Genomic DNA, 23,847 nt, shown 5'->3' on the forward strand with positions numbered 1-23,847 from the left:
AAGATACGTGTTCAGTGCTATTGTCTTTTCTTCAAGAACTTTTGTAATATATACAATGTACATTTCTTTTCAGTGGCTAGATCTATGACCATCTATGTAGCTAAATAACTACAATGTTATCTGTACCACTTGATACCCATTGTTATTACTTGTGCGATTTAAAAAATGGTTTCACAGTAAGAAATTCAGAAACTTTAGGTCAATCTATGTGTCCACGCCTTTTTATTTTTAGGGATAGGGATATGGTTAGGGTAGAAGAGATGGTTTTTACAAAGCTTATATCAACCCTCTCCTGTCTGTCTGGTACACATTTTGTACATGTTATTTCTCCGACTTCCTATTCTTGGGTCAAGTTGAAACTTTTGCACAATTATTCATTGCCATTAACAAAATATGAATCAAACAAAAAATTAACATATTAAATAATTAATTTAAGATAGTTAATTAATTTTGTTTGATGTAGAAAAGGGATATAAATTTTACAGTTTTGAGAGAGATTGTTGTAAATATGCAGTTCATTCCCATGTATAAGCTTTCTTTTTTTTTTTTTTAAACGTCTTTGTATATATTGCTTGTATAGAAAGTGTGCACCGATCAATCTCAATATTGCTTCCTTTATGTTCGGTCTGACCTTGATGTCACGTGATGAGGAGCAGCTGTGAAAGGAATCAACGCTAGCACACACTAGCTCTCACATACACATACATTCAGTTAAACACACATACAAACACACACAGACATAGTGATCTCATTCGAATTACAACTGATTTGTTAGAACTTTGAAACGCGTAAAAAAAAAAAAAAAGATCCATGATTAGCAATCGTAGACTCGGCCTGGTAGAGTCCTACCTTGCAGCCCCAAAGTTAATCCATAATTGCTTAAGGCCTTGCATAGCACTGACTGCTCAAACGTTAATTAATTGAGTGCGCGTGTATGTATGTGTGTGCGCGCGTGCGTGAAGGCAGTTAGAGGAACGAGCGGAGCAAGCGGTAAAGAGAGACGCGTTCTATTGAGACATCGCTTGGAAGTTTCTCATCAATTATGCAGAGCCTCTATTTCACTAGGAAGAAAGTGGTTTCATTTTATTTATTTATTTATTTATTTTAAATGAAGCCAAAGAAATCAATAGCATATTTTCTAGTATTCTAGTTCAGTAGCTTATTGCTTAGTGAGCATTTGTAAATAAAAACACACATTTTTTTACAAAGCTTATATCAACTCACTCTGTCTGTTTGTCAGTCTGTCTACGCTTATTTCTTTCACACCCAATCTCGGATCAAGCTGAAACTTTACACAACTTAACTCTTGCTTTCACCTGACGTCAAAGGAATCAATAAAAAAATTAAAGTTAACCGATTAGTTCATAAAATATTGATAATTAATTATTTTGCTTGGATTCTCGAACAAAGGAAAGAAATTGTACTTGACTGAATTGTTGATATAAGCTGAATTATTCCCCTTTATGGGTAGACGTTTGAGTCTTAGTGAAAACTAAACATAAAATAGGACAAGACTATGGAAACAATAGATAACTATTCACTTACAGAGTGTTAGCTTGAGAAACCTGAGAAGGCTTTAGCCCAAGAGTAAGAATTTAAGTCGATCCCCCTTTTTTATTTTTATAAATTCTTTTTTATTGTTAGACTCTAGATCTATTGCAAATTTAATTACATGACTGATATGGCTTCGTACATGTTTAAATATGACTTAAATTGTTGGAGATATACATAGGCTTGCGCGTTATGTTTTTGGTTTGGTTTATTTGAATCATTTGAGATATTCTTGTCTCGTAAAACAATACTCACGCGGATATGCTTAATACTACACTTAAGTGAGACAATAGCGGTGTTAAGATGATTGACGTTTAATGCTTTCTAACTACTCTGACTCTTGACCCTTTTTTGAATACACCTTGGAGTATTGTTTGCGGTCAGTGTATTTGATTACACAACTGGCCCAAGTCTCAACTTAAAGCATCACTGGACAACTCATGCTTAGGATTTCAAATATTGATTCTTCTTACATAAAAAAAAATCATAAAAGAAAACAAAGATAATCTAAGGGGAAGAAATCCGCACTCTCATCTATATCTCTTAATAATTTAGAAGTTATTTCCATTATTTGATATCTAATAAAATAGTTAATTGCCAAAAAAATTAATTGACTTATTGGTTAATTTTATGTTTGAATCATGTTGTTGTTTTTTGAAAGTTACAATAAATAATTGTTTAAAATTTCATCTTGATCCCTATATATATGTGGTACTCCCGAATACTGAAAGATTATTTTCCTTGTCGGTATCAAACAAGATAATTAATTACCGTTAGTTTATTGACTAATTGTTTTTTTTTTCATTGCTCATGTCTTGTCTATGCCAATGAATATGTGTGCAAAATTTCAACTTGATCCGAGAATGTGTGTATAATTATTTTATCAGACAGACAGATAGTAAGTTGATATAAGTTTTGTAAAAAAACACAACAACTTTCAACTAAACTTGTGTCTCCTTCCCCGCTAGAAGAGTCAGGGACACAAGAATTTCCAGCTTTCTGAAATCTGAGATGCATTTGGTTCACAGGTTGAGATTCGCTGGACTTAAGTGTCACGCGTTGATAGATGTCCACATTTGTAAGGCTTTTGATAACAATTTGTAAGATGGTTTCTACATCAGGTGATCACGTGATTACGTGTAGGCTTACAAAGTCTCAAACAGCGAGTAGATTTAAATCTTGAGGTCACGTGAGGTTGTGTCATCTGCACTTTTTTCTTATTCATGCGCCAATTTTGTAATTGGGATATCGCTGTTCGTTATTACGACGCCTCCCTTGCTTCTTAAGTATACGTAACCCACCAGGGGGTGATAGAACTATTGGATTGCGTTGACTTATCGAGTGAGGCGTGTTGACGAGCTTACAGATAGTTAGCGCGTGGCATGTCCTATTGACATGTCACGTCGACCTCCCCAAGCGGTGGGACAGGGCATTAAGTACTCACGTCACGTGATGTAGGCCTCGGTAATGAAATTTTTGTAGCTGTCGTTGTGGAATATCGAATATGTTAGAGAATTTTGTTCGTCTCTTTTGATTTCAGTTGCGGAGTATCACATATGTTAGACAAATGTTTCTTGTTCTTTGATTTCACTTGTGGGAGTCCGAATATTGCAGAATAGTGTTTCTTCTCATTTGATTTCACTTGAGGGAGATCGAATATCTTAGAAAGTTTCTTCTCGTTTGATTTCACTTGCGGGATCTGACAATATTGGAGAATTGTTTCTTCTCATTTGATTTCACTTGTGGGAGAACGTCTTGTCTACCATTTTAGAACTGTTTAGTAAGGTGTAGCTAGATCTAGATATCTGGCCAAAGAGTGGCACTGCCGTTAACTACCAGAGCTCTTCCCTCCTCCTCTACCAAAGAATACGCCTTTCATTTTTGTTTGTTTTACGTGTTTCGGGTGTCTCTTCAGATTAGAAGATGATGACATTCTAACCAAAGCTTCCCGCTGGACAACGGGGGATGGCATTGGGAAGACATAGTCCTAGACAGGGGCGGACTGGCTATATGGGCTTTTGGGCAAATGCCCGGTGGGCCGGCACTCAAATAGGCCTAAAAGCCTCATGAATGCCACTATGGCACGTATAAAATTGTTAAAGGTTTTATAATATTCTCACACATATATAAGCGTCATATGACCTTCATATTAAAAACATCTTTTACAGACTATAGTGTAATACTAATTTAATCTAACACATTATCAAAAATAATGTAATAGACTACATCCGTAGACAGTGCTATTAGTAGGCTTCATCCTTTTAGGGCCTATAAACATATCTATTAACAAGCAACATAAGGCCTATATTTCTTATAAAGATATAGACCATGCATACAGTTATCGATACATTATAAATAATTACATGATGATTCTGAGAACCGATAGGCCTATAATTGGATATGCTATACAATTTATGTACTGTACTGTATAGAAAAATGCCTGGGCCGATTTGGACATCCAGTCCGCCCCTGGTACTAGACCGCAGAGAGGAATGGTGACCAAGAAAGCTATAGACAGCGAGAAAACATGAGCCTCAGCTCTGAGAGAAAAGAGTGACAAACGAAAAATGTCTGTCTCCTCTACCCACCAAAGCGAAAGCCACCTTAACCTGCGATATATGTGGACGGGAATGTCTCTCCAAAATAGAGCTCCACAGTCACGGGAAAAAGTGTTTTACATTTGATTAGGGAGATGAAGGAGGCCATCACTTTGTTTAGCGTTATTTCATGCTTTTAGCTTTCTCAATACGCTATGATCCTATCACTTGTCTGGACCAGTTGGAAAAATTTGGGGGGGGGGGGGGGAGAGAAAAATAGGGATATCTGGATGTTTTTTTTATCGTAATTGGATTTAAAAAGCATTTTTAAAAAGCGGGAACGACCAAATTTTGAACTCGTAACTAACGCTCCGTGGGCCTACATGCTAACCACTCTGCTAGTGAGATACTTATGACAAGAGAAGATTGTATATTTATATGTTGTTTGTTTCAATTTAGAGCGGCGACCTACAAAGGGGACTAACTTAGCTTATAGCACCACTTTAGTCAAGTACAATGTCTTTCCCTTGTTCGAGATACAAAACTAATAATTAATTACCAATAGTTAATTAATTAGTTGGTTAAGTTTTAAAAATTGATTCTTATGTTGTCAGGTAAAAGAAATAATAGTGCAAAGTTTCAGCTTAATCAAAAATTTGGATGTGGGAGAAATAACGTGTACAAGCTTTTGACCAGACAGCCTGAAAAAGTGAGTTAATATAAGCTTTGTAATTAACCCAACAAAGACTCCTGATCATTTCAGTTTTAGTTCAACTTCTTCAATTAAAGATATTTGTTTTTAATTTCTAAGTTTTTAATTTTAATACAAGTATCGCTCCTTAAACTAAAAAAAAATGCTTCGCTTGGCTCAGTGCTTTTGGGTTGACAGCTGCGACAAGAATAAAACCATTGATCAGACGATCAGGTCAGAAGACTGAAATATGCTTGTGGTATGAAACAGCCAATAAACAGACCTCAACGATATGACGTCATAAATAGTTACGTTTTTTTTAAGGGGAGATAAAAACGAATAGGGAGTTTAGATCGAATGCTAATAATATAATAACATAGGAAATGTCTGATTGGAAGAGAAATCTACGAACATTGATCCACTGGATCAGAATGCTAATTTATTAAAATCGAAGCGCATTTATCTAATAATAGTATCATATGAAAGTTGGTAGGGAAAAAATATAGGGAAACAGAACCCTGCAATCAGATGACTGTAGATGACTGTATTACCATTTTCTAATGAAACAGATGTCAGCAGATGCTCTCATTATAAATCTAATTATATGTCACAGATTAAAGATGTTAGATGTCACGTGACCTTTAGTTGGTAGAGTTAAGGTCAGGTAAAATTTTTCTTCACAAAGCATATATCAACTCACTCTGTCTTTCTGTCTGTCTGTCAGCCTATCTGTTTATCTGTCTGTATAGAAAAAGTTTGAACATGTTTTTTTTTTCCTCTCATATCCAATTCTCGGATCAATAAATGCTACTTAATGAAAGATGTGGATATATATGGATTTAGTCCCCTTATTACGTCCCCGTCTCTCTCTCTCTCTCTCTCTCTGTCTTTTTCTCTCCCTTTCTTGTATCTTTGTACCTCACTGTATTTATTTCTATCATTCTCTCTCTTTCTCTCTGTATTTCTCCGTATCTCTCTCTTTTCTGTCTTTCTCTTTAAAATATCTTAAACACTCATTAAACACTCTTTGTACCTCACTGTATTTATTTCTATCATTCTCTCTCTTTCTCTCTGTATTTCTCCGTATCTCTCTCTTTTCTGTCTTTCTCTTTAAAATATCTTAAACACTCATTAAACACTCTTTGTACCTCACTGTATTTATTTCTATCATTCTCTCTCTTTCTCTCTGTATTTCTCCGTATCTCTCTCTTTTCTGTCTTTCTCTTTAAAATATCTTAAACACTCATTAATATGACCAGATTTACTAATACTTATGGCGAATGTAGAAAATAATAATATGGAAACAAAAAAAAAGGAAATATAAAATAAGCAGTCTGTTTAAAAAAACGGAATAATTTAGTTAAACGAAACAAAAAAAAAAGATGGGTGAGGGAGTTGTTACTTTTTTGTAACAAAAAGTGTGAAGGTAATTATAAACAAGGAATTCTTCTTTTAACCCCCTTCCTCTAAAAACATACGCCCTACTACCGATGCACAGCGAGGCTACGTAGTAAAATCAGAATGCCTAAGTTTTTCCTCGCAGATAATTTCTGACACCAAAAAGAAAGATCAGTGAGCTACTTACATCACTCGTGCCTGAGCCGAAGAGGAGCAGATCAAATGGGATGGCTGCGATGGCGTCAATGACAAACCAGCCTTTAACGTAGTTGATGGCGATCTTCTGCTGGTCGCTGACCACCTCCCCGTTCTCTACGTAGGTGGTGCGGAAGTTGATGAGAATGTCTGCGATGAACATCAGGTCCACCATCAGGTCCACGATGACAAGCGGGTCAATGCGTATGGTGTCGGCGTTGGTGTTCCTGAAACGTAAAATATACATTAGAAATTAGAAAAAAAAATCTTTACTCTTATATAAATAATTATTAAGTCCGTTTCGCGCTAAACGTCAAATTGCTACCATCATTCATTATAGTTCTGTCTCAATCAAGGGCAACCAGCATTCATTATAGTAATGTCTCAAGCAAGGGCAACCAGCAATCATTATAGTTCTGTCTCAAGCAAGGGCAACCAGCATTCATTATAGTTCTGTCTCAAGCAAGGGCAACCAGCATTCATTATAGTTCTGTCTCAAGCAAGGGCAACCAGCATTCCTTGTAGTTCGGTCTCAAGCAAGGGCAACCAACATTCCTTGTAGTTCTGTCTCAAGCAAGGGCAACCAGCATTCATTATAGTTCTGTCTCAAGCAAGGGCAACCAGCATTCCTTGTAGTTCGGTCTCAAGCAAGGGCAACCAGCATCCCTTGTAGTTCTGTCTCAAGCAAGGGCAACCAGCATTCCTTGTAGTTCTGTCTCAAGCAAGGGCAACCAGCATTCCTTGTAGTTCTGTCTCAAGCAAGGGCAACCAGCATTCCTTGTAGTTCGGTCTCAAGCAAGGGCAACCAGCATTCCTTGTAGTTCTGTCTCAAGCAAGGGCAACCAGCATTCCTTGTAGTTCGGTCTCAAGCAAGGGCAACCAGCATTCATTATAGTTCTGTCTCAAGCAAGGGCAACCAGCATTCCTTGTAGTTCGGTCTCAAGCAAGGGCAACCAGTATTCATTGTAGTTCTGTCTCAAGCAAGGGCAACCAGCATTCATTGTAGTTCGGTCTCAAGCAATCATCTTTTTGTTGTCCACAGTCAGTTCCTAGCAACGGCAAAGTATTTCTTCCTTGTTACACTCCAAGTGATTTTGGGTTTTGCCGATCTCATAGTAATTGGGTTTCAAATTATGGTCAACTCCATTTAGGTTGCCACTTAAGTGCATCTGTATTTTGGGTTTCCAGTGTGATAGACCTCTGTCTTGACTTCGACAGATTACTCTGGAGATGTCTTAGTTTCTTGTGCGGGTGTATTCAATGCAACGAACTAACAAGAACAAAAGCCTCCACAAGATTAACACGCAAGAAACTAAGTCAAAACCGTTGGATAACACAGAAGAAGGTTTAGTATTAAAAAAAGGCAACAGTCGAGTCTCTGCCTATAAATCAAGTTATCCCCAAGAAATCCTAACACCAACTGGCTTTATGTATAAAGGTAGCCTCTAACCCAACTAAATCATGACGTCAATAAGTCGCGTTCCAAGTCCGTCAATTTTGGTGCGTCTCTATACAAACTAATAACACTAAGTGTCTCACACCAGTTAAGAGCAACTCTAGTTGGGTTTCAAATCAGAGCAACTCTATATGGATTTCCAGTTAAGGGAAACTCTTTTAGGATTTCCAGTTAAGGGAAACTCTTTTAGGATTTCCACTTATTGACAACTCTATACAGGTTTCTAGTTAAGAGCAACTCCATTTCAAATTATAGGCAACTTTATTTGGGCTTGCAGTGAAGAAAACTTTATAAGAAGTACTCGAAGTACAAACAGGAGCAGAAGTACTCGAAGTACAAACAGGAGCAGAAGTACTCGAAGTACAAACTGGAGCAGAAGTACTCGAAGTACAAACAGGAGCAGAAGTAATCACAGAACAATAGGGCTTAGCTACTCTACTGAAAATCTTGACATGTACATGGCCGGATAGAATTTCACTTATAGACTGATCAGGAAGCTCTGATATAGCTCAGGATCATAAACTTAACAAATCATGGGATCACAAGTTGAACTTTGTTACTGCGGAACTAATAATTTGTGAAGCTTACATGTTTCTGTTTTTCCGGAACAAAAGAAAATTACCAGGTGAATTCTTAAGCGAAAGTATAAATGGAGTAGACTTTATACTATTCTAATGATAGCCATTTAGATCAAGTAAAAAGATGCGCTAAATATTTCTTAACAATAATTGTTTAAACTCTCAAATAGTGTAATGCCTACATGCAGAAATACCCAAAGACGTAGAGGGTTATATGACTATAGACTCGTTCCCTAGCCAAATTTAAATTTATTTCTTTTTATATTTGAAAAATTATAACGGTCAAACTAGAGTTTTCCCAGTGTGTGGCCAACAAGCTAGTCATTCCTATCCCATTTATATACATCAACTGTCACAATTCCAGGAAAATCGTTAGAGCTGTTTTCGTGATCCATTGTCCACCCATGTTTTAGGTTTTAGTTTCCACGAAGGTAAGAGCTGAATAGAGGAAGGTATTGATAAAAAACAACTAACTATATACAATGTGTTCTTGAAACGTTCAATCGTTTAGACAAATATAATCTCAAAAAACCCCAAACTACATGGCAACAACATAAAACTATTTACGCTAGTGTGTCCTACACTCCCTTGAAACGCTAATACATGACCAAGTGTGTCCAGAATCTAAAGTAGCGCATAAATACACAAACAGGTGTGTCCAACGTCCAATTATGTATGTTATTACACGTATATAAATACATATCTATATTTAGAATTACTGTAGCAATCAAGATCTTAAAAGGTCTTCTAATAAAACTATTTTGGTTGCATTGAGCCTTCACGCTGACTTTAAGAGCAACACATTCAAAGTTCTAGAGAGACTTGGGGAAAAAAAAAGGGAAGCGGTGAAGTGTTTAGAGATAATTAAATTGCTCAACCCCAGGGCAAGATTAAGAAAACAAACTGTCTCACCGGTTGACCCAGCGTTTCAACTATTTGAAGAGAACTCAAACGTCCCTGCATCAGAACTGGACATTTTAAACAGACAGCGTTAAATTGAGTGACCAAATATAGAACGTCTTAATTTTTCCCCCCGGCCTTTCACAGTAATAACAATGCTGAAGCTTGCAGACGTGTTTCTAAAACCTGTAACACTCCGAGGAGGTGTAGCACAAGCATTCAATTAATTCAGAGTTTTAGAGTTGGCAAGTAAAAGTAAGCGTTTAATATCTTGTACTTCAATTGTGTCTAAAATCTAAATAAATGCGAAGTGGGAACTGTGGCTGACAATTTAGCTAAATTATCGTGCAGTGCAGTTTAAAATGCATTCATGCAAATTTTAATCTATTACATTGCGGTCCATCATCAAAATGAATATTAGTCACAGTCACAATAACCTTCTCATTGCTCATATTTATATTTTTGATTTTTAAGATCTGGTCTACATTTTTTAAGTAACAGCCTACACTGATTAACCTACGAAAAGAAGAGCTAGCTATATGGAGAAATGTCAAGGCAATGTAAAGGAAAACAAAGAAAGATGTAAGACACAAGGAAAGGAAGAAGGAACAGATTTTGAACAAAATGGCGACAATATGTAATGTCAAGGATGTTAAGAGAGCACTGTTGCCAACTAAATGTCTGAAGAGTAAAATTCTATATTCGAATCATGTCTGCTCTATAACCGGTAGTTAGTGGCGGGAAGCGTGTTTCCCTAATTACGTGACTAATGATCTGCCTAAATGGGACGTTTGCAATAAGATGCACATTTCTTTTCAATGGCCAGATACGCGTGTGGCAGACAAGTAATGAGACAAGTAATTTTTTTATTGATCAAGTTTTTATTTTTTCAAACATTAATGTTATCCTTTTCAAAATAGTTTCCCTTGGGGGGCAGCAACACACTGATAGAGACAATGTTCCTACTTTTGGTAGCAGCTAGAAGGGTCTTCAGCATGTCCGTGACACTCTTTCGTATGTTCTCTAACATTGACACTTTGTTAGTGGGAGTTCTGCCTGGTCGTGCGATATGCGCGCTGGACTGTCGTTCAGACTTCTCGTTGGTCCCGGGTTCATGCCCTGCCCGCTATCATCCACCGTCGTCCTGCGGGAGGTTTCGACTATGAAATAAATTATCTTCAACTCTGAAGGAGGTAGAGAAAGCGATGGGAAGACAACAGAATGGACGGCCACGTCATTGAAAGAGATTCTATCCAAGTCAAAAAACAGAGAGGAATGGAGAAAGCCCCAACGGTCCTACGGTCTAAGGGATAGGTGAAGGGGATTGCATAAATTCTATTTCATTATTTAAGCTTTTTTACCTTTGAATTTTCAATATTGCATCATCTAAATTGAAATCAACGAATTCAAAGTAAATACAGTGATCAGCGGCACAGTGCAACTCCAGTTGGTTGAAATCGAAAAGCGAGTTTAGCAAAAGTAATCGATAAATTACACAAGAGAGAACAGTTATGTGGATGATAACTCAGGACTGCTCATTCCATCGATCTTGTAATCACATCCTCAAGTCTTGTTCTATTGATCTGTTGTTATTTTCACTTCTAATGACTCTTGGCCAAATTGATTTGTCTTTAAGTTAGATAAAGAAGAAAAAAGCTAAAAGCTAAAAAATGGAAATTCTAAAGAATAGAATTGAGCAAAATAAAGAAATTTAGTTTTAGCATTGTTGTTGGTCTCCTTTAGTCGTAGAGAGACTATGGTTCATCTCGAACACATTAAGCGAGATGAAAGCCTGGGCATTGTTTATGGTCGTAACGATGTCACCTGTTTTTCAAACTGTGTTCCTCGAGGCATGAATTGGTTTTCTACTAGCTACTGCGATAGTAAACAGGTATGTCACCAAGTGAATTCATCTCTCTAATAAATAAGCAATGGGTTACGCTAGATAAGGTGGGAGGTGTCCCGTTGGGGAAAAAGTAAGGGAAACACTGAACGACCAACCGCCTTTACTTTTTCCCCACTAGGTACTAGGTTCCCCTAGGTACCCACTAGAACTGTGTGAACTCATAGGTGCCCAAAGATTCCGAAATTAAAAATCCCAGTCTTCACCAGGATTCGAACTAGGGGCCCCCGGTTCGGAAGCCAAGCGCTTTACCGCTCATCCAATGCGCCTCCTTATTTATAGAATGAGATGCGAAATTATACAATTTATTGAAATCCAATTGAGCTTACGACTGAAATGCCAAAGTCTAGGGTCACGCTAAAAACGAAATACACAATTGGAGATTTTCATATATCTGGCGACAAATCTATAAATAGTCAGCTTTTCGGTGTATCCGGTGTTCAGAGTAAAGGAAGTGTTAATGTTTTTAAAACGGCTACAAATATGTTAGTACGTATTTTAATAGAGACAAAATTGTTGAAACTCTTCTCTCTGGAACTTTTATTTCGTTGTCAACTTTGGTCCTCAATTTAACGGTCCTGACGTTGTTTATTTATTCGCGAAAATCTCTAATACTTCAGCTAAAGTTTGAAACACTAAAGATTAAAATCTAGATTAGGAATAAAATCTGGCTTAAGAATGAAATTCCATACAACATTAAACTTCGGACTAGAAGACGACGCCTTATTTTATTTTTACAATACAACTTCGCTATTAATATACTCCTTGAGACATTAAAAAGCCCCACAAAAGAGGATGGAGGGCCCAAAAAAAGAGGCAAAGAAAAGAGGCCTAAGTCCCAAGGATTCCTATGATGACAAAGCTAAAATTGAATAGCGCAAATTCTGAGGTTTCCTACGACCAATGTTGAAAGAAAACACAAAACAATACTTATGACTTCTTATGATCCTCTCTACATTAGTAATCAACAATTTTTGTGGAGCATTAAATTGTGACTTCGTCACTTTGTTTTACTTTGTGGGAAGCGTGGTCGAGAGTGCGCTTGAATTTGGCTTGGCTTGGCTACCTATGAAGGGTGCTCGAGGTTCGACACCCGACTTGGGCAGAGTTGTGTTTACTAAGCGCTAAAGGTAGCACGGAAAAGCCTTCTCCTAGATACCCCCTCCACCCCACTGGTCCACACTTGAGATTGGACCAAAGCGCTATGACTATGCTATATAAGCATGAAAGTGGCGCTATATAAAAGCCATAATTTGTTTTATTTATTGTGTTGTGTGCAAGATATGATGAACGACAAAAATATCGAATAAAGAAATTTAATTAAAAAAATAAAATCTAAAAATTTTTTTAAAGTGGAAAATAGGACAATCAAATGAAGGCATGAACTATAAACAATTTCTGAACAGATTTTACTTTTTAGCAGTGTAAGCTTTTGGAAATAGTGAACAGCGAATGTAAAATCTGCTTTTATATTTACTTATAATTCTCTAGCAGGTACCTTCTCGATGCGTGCACTTGTACCAAGGTTTCGCTATAATTATCGAATAAAACAACTAAACAACTAGATCAATACACATCAACTTTAATGAACTTTTCCGGCATATCACACACTGCACTCTTTACTTTTGACAACTAACTCACTTCCGGGGATTTGCTCATTTATAAAATAGATTATACATACACACATTCACCCGTGACATTTCGCGCCTCCTAAAATTAAAATCAATTTTTACAAAGATATGTAAATGACATGATTATAAAACAAATATAAAACATTAAAACACAATGCAACAAAAATGTTCACTCGATAAGGCACAAGGGCTCTAAGTATGCCACACAGGCGTGTATGTAGCCATGTAGACCTTATCATAGTCGCAAACATCTTGACGTATGTAATAGACAGTCTATTTTTTTTACACAAACTTATTTATATTGATTGATACTGTAATTACATTAACAGAATTTAATTTCGGTAAACTTATATTTCATTTTTAAAAGATTTAATTATGGTTAAAAACTTTTTACATTCAATTTACTAATGTAATAGAAAAATGGTGTTACTGAGGAATAAGTGTTCTCTTCATAAATATATAAATATGTATGCATAAAAATATATGTATATAAATCAGTATCATCACCAAACACTACGAGAATAAATGCTAGAAAGGTTCAAACAGTAATCCTACACTGTACTTTGCCAGTGGAAGAAAGACACAGACAATATGGGCGGATGACATCAATGACTAGATTTACAACTTTGCAGACACTGATCACAGTGGATATCTTAGATTGCAAGAGTGGAAAAGAGACTTCCCCTACCGGGTTTTTGGGGTAGCCATGACACCACATTGACTTCTTCAAGAGGGTTTTGGGGGCAGCATTAACACCACATCAACTTCCCCAGGAGGGTTTTGAGGGAAGCACCATATCAACTTTTTCTGGAGGTTTTGGGGTAGCATTGACACCACATCAACTTTTTCAGGAGGTTTTTGGGGTAGCATTGACACCACATCGACTTCTTCAAGAGGTTTAGGGGTAGCATTGATAAATAATCGACTCCTCCACTGGAGTTTCGGGGTAGCATTGACACCACATCAACTTCTTCAAGAGGTTTAGGGGTAGCATTGATAAATAATCGACTCCTCCACTGGAGTTTCGGGGTAGCATTGACACCACATCAACTTCTTCAAGAGGTTTAGGGGTAGCATTGATAAATAATCGACTCCTCCACTGGAGTTTCGGGGTAGCATTGACACATCAACTTCTTCAAGATGTTTTTAGGGTGGCACGGACACGGAACTGACTTCTCCACTGGGGATTTTAGGAATCGATGGACGAAGAAGAAGAATGGATATGAATTTAGGCGTTCTGCTGTTAACACACGAGTCTCACCTTGACCCTGGCGCCATATTGAGTTTCATCCTGATCTCATCCTCTTTGAGTAAAAAAGCAGCAGCGTAGGGCGTGAAGACAGCAGTGTACAGTACCAGTAGAAGTATCACCCAATCCCAGACAGCCTGAAATGGTAGGTGGAGGTCAGTTCAGTAGTGACCAAACAAAAAAATAGCATGCTGTTTTAATTCCGTAACAGAAATATTAATAAGGCACTGCCTTCCATTCCGAAGATTAAGGAAGAGTACACTATTTCTCATGGCCACAAAAACCTTGTTGTCAGCTGTATACTTTGCCAATCTTATCTTATCTTATCTTACAAAATACAGACTTTAAAAAAAAAATGCTTACGTCCTACGCGTGTTGCTAGGTCAATCTTGTCATGCATACATGTTCACTTTTGTACTTTTCTTTGTGTTATTCCGAGTATTTTATTAGGTTTTGTTTTTGTATTTGAAGATTATGGTTTAGTGTTTTATGAATAATTGCTACTTTACTTTTAAGTCTTCTGTCCTGAAGGCTTTCTAAATTTAGCGATTTGACTAAAGATGTTACTCTAATCAAATGTGAATATTTGTTTTTTTTTTTATGAATCTCACTGCTCTATTTTGTGTCTGTTCCAGTTTCTTAGTATTGCAGACAAAGCCGTTGTCATCCGGGGAAAAGGGGGGGGGGGTGCATTTAAGTAACAGAAATATATAAGACAAACCTGCGTATCTAAAGAGAGTTAAAAAAAATTATTTGAAAATTGAGAACCCACTTACATTAATCTAACCTAAGGGGATAAACTACTAACATTAAAACTGAGGGTAATGAGTTCGAATACTAAAGGAAGCTTGAAATATGGAATTGAGAATTTAAAATGAATTCGTTGATAACTGATCTGAACATTTTGCTCCCCATCTGAAAATCTTTGTGGAGACGTGGTGATTGATAATATTCTTTGCTTTTCTATATTCTCGAAGTAAGTACACATCGATTTGGTGAAATCGCATTTAAGGAATTTCAGATAAAGTAAAGTTCCCCTTTCAGACATTGCCATCTAGAGGCAGATTATGTCTGTTTATGTAGCCCACGGTTAACGAGGATGCCATGTAGCCAGCACAATGACCAACCGCCTTCAACTTTTCCTCAACTTTTGTCAGGTAAGCATTGCAGCTGGGTGGACTCAGAGGCGCCGTCAAGATCCCGAAATCAAGAACCCCAGTATTCACCAGGATTCTTGTTGACATTGTGTTTATGTGTATGTGTTTGTTATTGGTATGTAGAGTTATTCCCCTTAGTAAGAAAGTTCATATCTGAGTGTTGTGTGTAACCTCGTACTGTGAGAGTGTGTAAACAAATTGACTCATGAATCTGGCGTTATAGCGTTGGCGTTGTTTATGATTATTAAGTGTAGCGTTTCTAGTTTAACAATTCTAACCCCGAGACCCCCGGTTTGGAAGCCAACAGTTTTACCACTCAGCCATCGCGCCTCCCAGAGTTTGACAAATGGCTAATATTTATGAATAATAATAATAATTCAAAACCTTTTTATTCTTATATTTAGCATATAATCTCGTACTCTAGAGCGCTGAAATAATGTTGTAGCGACATGGGATACTGGAGAGTTGTGGATTAAGTTGTCCCAACCAATTTTTAAAGGCAGCAATATGGTCATGTCAAAGACTTTTTAGCCTATATATGAAGTAAAGAACCTACAAGGGACATAATCATGACAGCAGAAGCTTACCTTAAAAGGGGAGTAGTGAAGTATAATCCATTTGGATCTATCCCTTGACATTCTGGAGGGCACCATGGCCATCGGTTCTATTGACCTATCACTGCCATCTCTCTCTAGTTGAGGCCGGGAAATTGTCAGCTGTAGAGATAGATACACGTTAGATTTAAATCAGTAATAGACTAAAAAAAAGGAAAAAAAAATTAAATACATTAACACAAACACCCGTACACAGATAAACACATGCTCACAAAAAATAATCATATATATAGAGAGAGAGAGAAAAAGAGAGGAAAAGTACAAATACACTAACATTCATTAAAAAAACAGTCATACTGATTTCGCAAAACTACAACAAAATAAATCATAATTAATAAAATATTGTTTACCATAGCAACGTCATCATTATTTACTAAAGCCTAGCAACAGCATCATTTACGTCTGAATTACATTACTTACAGCCCCGCTAAGAACAATATTTTTAAACTCGATACCATCCTTTACTACAAAAACAGCATTTACACTTGAACAGCAACAACAACAACAACAAAAGAAACAAAAAAGCAACAACAAACAAAAAACAATAGTAGCGTTTACAACAAAAACACCAACATCATTTATACCAACACCAATTACATGGCCAACAAAGGCAACAAAAAGGTTAGTGACAACAACGCCAACAACATTTTCACTAGCTCCAACAACAATAACAACAACAACAACAACACGAACAGGTCAATGTAAATCTTGTTTTCAGAAGGAGACTTATCTATACCAATAATACATTTCATGAGCAGATGAGCAGACGCGCATTAACTATTTTAAAGAATACAATCGTATTGTCTTTCACATATGCCATTGGAATCCGAGTAGTTGGGTGCGCTGAGTGATTGATTGATGAATCGTATGATGATTTGAGAAAACGTTTGACCAAGCTTCTAATTTATCTCATACAACTCACACCACATTTGGATGCAAAGAATTTAGCTTTTAACTTTAAGTGAAACTACCGCAAAATTCAGTTTTATATTAATACTTTTTACATTTCCATTGCCTGCTAGTATTTGAAAAAAAAAAAACAACAAAAACAAACAAACAATAAAAGTCTGAAAGAGATTTTGGTGTGGATTAGAAGCTATGATTCAGAATTTGAGAATAAGCCAATATTTTTATAGACATAAGTAGTGAGACAGTCAGATAGATAGATAAATAGATAGATAGATAAATAGACATAAAAGCATATATATATATATATATATATATATATATATATATATATATATATATATATATATATGGCTCCTTTTGTCTCGAAAGGCAATGGATGCGCCCAAGTGAGTCACTGGTTTTGGCTTAATCTTGAGACGGGGCAGAATCTGGTGTGGCTAATCAAGCCAATTCTAGAACGGCAGACTTTGCCACAATTCGTACATGTGTATGCCTCTGATTTAGGGCTAGCAGACAGGGCAGCTTTCTTTTTTTCCCTCTTGATTAAAGCCGCTTCAATTCTTTTGTTCTCAGCAAGGGTTGTCCCAGCACGCACAGTCTGTCTCCATGCACTCCGGTCTTTGGCTATGTTTTCCCACATACTTTCACTGATGCCTGAGGCTCTCATGTCTCTCTTGCAGACATCTCTATATGTTAGTCTTGGGCGGCCCTTGGGTCTGACTCCTTCCACAAGCTCAGCATATAAGATATCTTTCGGGATTCTACCATCTGGCATTCGGGTGACATGTCCGAGCCAGCGTAATCTTCTTTGTGTCAGGAGAGCATACATGCTGTTCATATTGGCCAATCTCAAAACTTCCTGATTGGAGACATGGTCCCTCCAAGAGATGCCCATTATGCGTCTCAGGCAGCGCAAGTGGAAACTATTCAATCTGTGCTCTTGGTACATGTATGTTGACCAGCTTTCACTGCCATAAAGGAGAGTGCTCACAACACAGGCGTTGTAGACTAGGATTTTGGTCGCTGTGGTCAATTTACCATTTTCCCAGACGCGCTTGGAGAGTTTTGCCAATGCTGTGGTAGCTTTTCCTATCCTTTTTGTCAGCTCGATGTCTAAGTCTAGGTTACTGACAATTGTTGAACCCAAGTAGGTAAATTCCTGCACCACTGAAAGGGTGTGGTTCCCAATTTGTATTATAGGTATTTCTGCGACGTCTTGTGCCAGGATTTCGGTCTTGGAGAGACTTATAGTAAGGCTAAACTCTTGACAAGCAGCTGCTAAGGTGTTCACTAGCTTCTGTAGACCTCCTTGTGAGTGAGATACGAGTGCCGCGTCATCTGCAAACAGCAGCTCCCTTATCAAGATACGACGCCTTTTCGTTTTGGCTTTAAGACGTGCCAGGTTAAAGAGCCTTCCATCGGATCTGCTATGGATGTATATTCCGTCTTCCAGGGATTTAAAAGCACTGGATAGTACGACTGAGAAGAAGATGCCAAATAGTGTAGGGGCCAGTACACATCCTTGTTTTACACCGCTCTTAATGGAGAATGGCCTGGAGGAAGAACTTTTAAACTGAACGGTACCCTGCATATTTTCGTGAAAAGCTGACACTAGTTTTCTTAACTTATTTGGGCAGCCGATTTTCTCTAGTACAGCAAACAGACCGCTTCTGCTAACAAGGTCAAAGGCCTTGGTCAAATCAATAAAAGCTATGAAGAGGGGCTGCTTTTGTTCTCTGCTCTTCTCCTGTAGCTGCCGCAGAGAGAAAATCATATCTGTTGTAGATCTACCTGCCCTAAAGCCACACTGCGACTCTGGATAAACACGATCTGCCAGGATCTGTAATCGCTTTAGTAATACTCTAGCAAAAGCCTTTCCGACTATGCTAAGCAGTGAGATGCCTCTGTAATTGTTACAATCAGAGCGGTCGCCTTTATTTTTATAAATTGTAACAATGTTGGAGTCTTTCAATTCTTGGGGGACCATTCCTTGTTCCCAGCACAAGCTTAGCAGTTCATGGAGTGGTTTGATTAGGGCATGTTTTCCAGCCTGAATTACTTCAGCAGGAATGCCATCTCCTCCGGGTGTTTTCCCATGTGCAAGCATGTCAATGGCAATGCTCAGCTCCTTTACTGAGGGCGTTTCGTCTAATTCCGTCAAAACTGGAAGTGATGGGAAGTTGGAAACAGCATTTGGTGAGATGGCGTTTTCAATCTGGTAGAGTTCTGCATAGTGTTCTACCCATCGTTCCATTTGCAGCGCACGATCGCTGATGATTGAGCCATCTTTTGACTTGAGCGGAGCACACTTGCTGGTGTGAGGTCCAAAGGCTTTTCTCATGCCCTCATATAGTCCTCTTATGTTACCACAGTCGGCACAAGATTGAATATCTTCGCATAGCTCCTGCCAGTATTTGTTAGCACATTGTCTCGCTACTCTTTGGGCATTGTTACGTGCAGCTCTGAGCCTTTTTAAGTTGCTTGGGGTGGGATCCTTCTTGTAGATTAGCATGGCTGCTCTCTTGTTCGTAGTGGCAGTTTCCATTTCTGGTAGACTAGCTTCAAACCAGTCTTCGCTTTTCTTGGTTTTGTTTCCAAAGACCAGTGATGATGTTTGGTAGATTGTATCACGCATAAACGTCCAGCTTTTTCTACCTCAGTCACAGAGAAGTTTTTAAAAGCTTCCTCTAATTTGTTCTCAAATTCGGTGCAAAGATCAGGATTTTTTGTGCTAGTAGTATTCAGGCGTGATTTTCTTTTTCCCTGTGAAGTGTGGATCTTAGTTGGCAGCAGTCTTGTCCGGCAGGACACTAAAGTATGATCAGTATCACAATCCGCGCTTTGGTAGCTACGTGTCAGCAGTATATTTCCAATGTCCTTTTTTCGTGTCAGTATCATATCCAGCTGGTGCCAGTGCCCAGACCTAGGGTGCCTCCATGAGACACAGTGCTGTGGCTTTGTTCTGAAGTATGTGTTGGTAATGCAGAGCTTATGGTATGTGCAGAATTCAAGCAGTCTTTGTCCGTTCTCATTCATCTTTCCGATTCCAAAAAAGCCCAAGACAGTCTGGCCAGGTAGTGTGATCTGATCCTACTCTGGCATTGAAGTCACCTAGAAGGATCATATGTTCTTTTTGAGGAATGTTTGCAATGGCTTCTTTGAGGTCTTCATAGAACTTGTCTTTGTCCTCCTGAAGCGAGCATAGTGTGGGGGCATAGGCACTAATTAGAGTGACTTTTCCAGATGCTGTCATCATACTTATGCTTAGTAGCCGTTCCGAGCCACCAACTGGAGGGACTATCATGGGAAGAAGACTGTTCTTGACAGCAAAGCCCACACCATGTATTCGAGTCTCATCCTGTGCCTTCCCTTTCCAAAAGAAAGTGTAGTCAGTCTCGCGGAGCATGCCGTTTTCGGCCAGTCGGGTTTCTTGCAGGGCTGCAATGTCAATATGTAGCCTTTTTAGCTCGTTGTTTATAACTGCCGTCTTCCTTGCATCGTCGATCTGCCTTAGATCATCAGTGAGACCAGGACACATTGTCCTGACATTCCAAGTGGCCAGTCGCATGACAGGGATTTTCTTTTTCAGTTTAATTTTTCTTCTTTTGTTGCTTGGTGCTAGTTTCCAGCCTACTTGTCGTTTTAAACTAAGCTCTAAGCACCCATTAGAGCAGGCAGGCTGTGGCGGATCAGCACCTAACTGACTGGGGGCTGCCCAGGTTGAGGCGGGCGGTAGCTGATCAGTGAGGCGCGAAGACCTCTCCCACCGTCAGAGACAACCCGTGGCGTCCATACATTACGCCAATCAAGTTGGACTTATAACCCGTAACTGTTGTCTCCCGTGTTGTTTTAGCCGCTTTGCAGCAGCACCAGAGTTTCCTCTCCGGGGCGCATTCCTGGGCCTTGGATAAAGGGGTCATGGGTGGCCCATGCGTCATGATCCCTCTCTCGACCTTGCTGATGTGATCCAAAGGAACGCATCGCATTACATTTGGCACCAACTCAGTTGCAGAAGCTGCCGGAGGGAATTTCGTAGCTGATACTCCCAACGCCTAAGGGGCTTCACTCCTGATTTCTCCTCGAGGTTGTCTCCTGAAGCCTCAGTACCGCAAGGCAGCGGGGGTTTGAAGTCAGAGTACCCCTCTCCTAGATGAACTGCCTTACTAGGCTGACGAGCTCCATCTGCCCGAAGCTCCCGGTTTTGTGGCGCCAGGTATCCGCCTTCACCCCTTCACCTGTTAGTAAGAGCAGTTTCGCCGGGCTTAATATCTAAGCCACACGAGCAGGCCAGGTGCTGGACTTAGTTGTCAGAGGCTATTTGAGACGCATGCCATTAGGAGTACTTTATAGACAATGGGAGCTTAACCCCATTGACACCCCTGGCCATGACAACCTTTGAAACCCCATGACAACCTTTGAACCTTTATATATATATATATATATATAGAGAGAGAGAGAGATAGAGATAGATATAGATATAGATATAGATAGATAGATAGATAGATAGATAGATAGATAGATAGATAGATAGACACACATACAATCAAACAAACAGACAGATACATATATGAGAGAGAGAGAGAGAGAGAGAGAGATAGAGAGAGAGAGAAAAAAAGAGAGAGAAAGAAAGAAAGAAAGATAGATAGATAGATAGATAGATAGATAGATAGATAGATAGATAGATAGATAGATAGATAGATAGATAGATAGATAGATAGATAGATAGACAATCAAACAAACAGATAGCAGACAGACAGAAAGACAGATACATATATGTATATATATATATATATATATATATAGAGAGAGAGAGAGAGAGAGAGAGAGAGGAAGAAAGAAAGAAAGAAAGATAGATAGATAGATAGATAGATAGATAGATAGATAGATAGATAGATAGATAGATAGATAGATAGATAGATAGATAGATAGATAGATAGATAGATAGATAGATAGATAGAAAGAATCGTAATTGGGCTCTAAGGAAGACTTTTACTGTTCACGTATGCAATATGGGCCGTAACGCAGTATGTGAATTCCCTTTTCAGACATGCGATCTCTGGGGGCAGATTATGAAAAGGTCATAGTTTTAATGGTCGACGGTTAACGAGGATGCCATGTGGCCACGACAAACTCATGTCAGGTACTCATTAGAGGTGTATGGACTCAGGTCAGGTACTCATTAGAGGTGTATGGACATAGGGGCGTCTTAAAAAAACTCGAAATTTAAAATCCCAGTATTTACTGATTTTCCAACCCGAGATTCTTCTGTTCGGAAACAAATCGCTATATCACTCTCGGAGCAGCACGTAGACTAAATGCCGACCTGCCATATTGTTGAAAGGGAAACTCCGATGGTTTTGACAATTTTTGATATAATGTGTTTTGATTTACAGATAATGAATATATTATTATTTTGATTTTTATTTGCAATAATAACTTAGTAATTGATTTTTCTGACGTAATTTTCCTGCGCATTCAAAACGGCCAGACTTTCACCGGGTTTCTAAGTGACTTCACACATGCCTATTAATTTAATCTATTGACTTACTGTATAACGGGAGACCATACAGTTACGTTTACATTCTCGTAAAAGAAATATATCTTCGTCTAAGCAGTTAGATCTAGGATCTTGTAAGCAAAGAAAAAAATGCGTGTTAAAGGAGATTTACATGCTTGACTAACCACGGCAGTGTGTACCTTCTCGCCTGACCACTCAACACACAACAAACACTATCGCTTGGTTGTCTTGTCATGACTGACTACACGTGACTAGCCTTACACTGACCAGTTTGTTCAAATCAGTCAGACCTGCGATCTATTTACTTCTTGGGACAGGGAGGGGCTTAGATGAAAATGTACTTTTTTTTCTGGAGTTGGTTGTCCTAATGCTTTTAAATCTATCTATATATAACTGTACGCTTGACTAGGCCGTCACTAAGCCCAACAGACTAGAAGCTACTTTAAGAATGAAGCGATACGATTGGTCAAATCTAGTTTCCCTTTCAGTATTGTTGATGGAAGTGACGTATGCCTAACCTAAAAACAAAATCTCAAAGAACCCAGTTTTTTTTTTTTGAGATGTCAAGAATTTACTGGCTAATTTATGAAATATAAATGTTTCTAAGCATTTAAATACAAAATGGTAAATTGTTTACTATTACAACTTTTTACGCATAATTTCGTGTCCCGTGCTTCTCGAATTTGAAAAACCATCGGAGTTTCCCTTTAACAAAAGCTTGCCAGGAGATACAATATGGTGAATGTATTCTAGAGATGTTTGCTTTGATAAGGGACGTGACTATGAGACCTGCTATAAATTTTTACATACAAGATCAATGTAACCTATACCACATATTGTTCTTATTTAGGAAATTAAAATTATTGCCTTTTGTCTTCCTGACGAAGCCTTATGCCTAAGTCTGCATGCAATATTTAATTATTTTTTTGGATTGTCTTCCCCTTGGAATTCAGTTCTATTTTTCTCCCTTTGTTTTTCATTAATTTTGTTCCCGAATATCAGGATTGCGTTAGATGAAAAAAAAAACAACCCCTTCCCACCTCGTTCTTCCGGAAAAATAAATAAATCTAAGGGAAAGAACTCGAAGAAGAAGTGTCGGAAATGCATTAAAACAAAAGTAATTAATGACCTCGGAGCAGGAAATGCTGGAGCTTTTTTAAAATCTCATTTTGGAGGGAAGAAAAAAGTTCTGGGAAATAAATATTTTAGAAATGAGGCAACAGTCATGCGGAAAAAAAATCTCGGAGGGGACGAACTTTATTGAATCTTCAGGAAGTTGTTTCTTTGGAGACATGCTTCTTTCTGTACTCTTGTTTTCTCATGATTGTAGATCATACTGTATTGTGATGCTGCTTTTGTCTTTGTGATGACCAGGAGTAAGGTTACTGATAGAGATTTTGGCTTATAAAATATGTATCTAGACACAGAGTTGGTCTATGAAATAGATATACAATCTGACAGATATTGAGTCTATACACTAGATACGCATCCTAAGAGAGATTTTGTCTAACAATTAGATATGTATTGGTATAGATATATTTTATTTACAAGAAGCCTAGC

At 38.1% G+C, this 23,847-nt stretch overlaps 1 protein-coding gene across 1 annotated transcript in view; it reads right to left on the reverse strand.

The window, feature by feature from the left end:
• The window catches only part of LOC106077982 (potassium voltage-gated channel subfamily H member 6-like), a 383,405-nt gene that overhangs the window by 64,681 nt on the left and 294,877 nt on the right, over positions 1-23,847 (reverse strand). Inside the window, exons 8-10 of the mRNA XM_056016650.1 lie at positions 15,834-15,962; positions 14,102-14,226; positions 6,365-6,599 (exon numbers count right to left, since the gene is read on the reverse strand). Of these exons, the coding sequence (XP_055872625.1) occupies positions 6,365-6,599; positions 14,102-14,226; positions 15,834-15,962 (489 nt within the window). The remainder of the gene's footprint in view (positions 1-6,364; positions 6,600-14,101; positions 14,227-15,833; positions 15,963-23,847) is intronic.

The sequence above is a fragment of the Biomphalaria glabrata genome, chromosome 18 (assembly GCF_947242115.1).
Source record: "Biomphalaria glabrata chromosome 18, xgBioGlab47.1, whole genome shotgun sequence".
NCBI lineage: Eukaryota > Metazoa > Mollusca > Gastropoda > Planorbidae > Biomphalaria > Biomphalaria glabrata.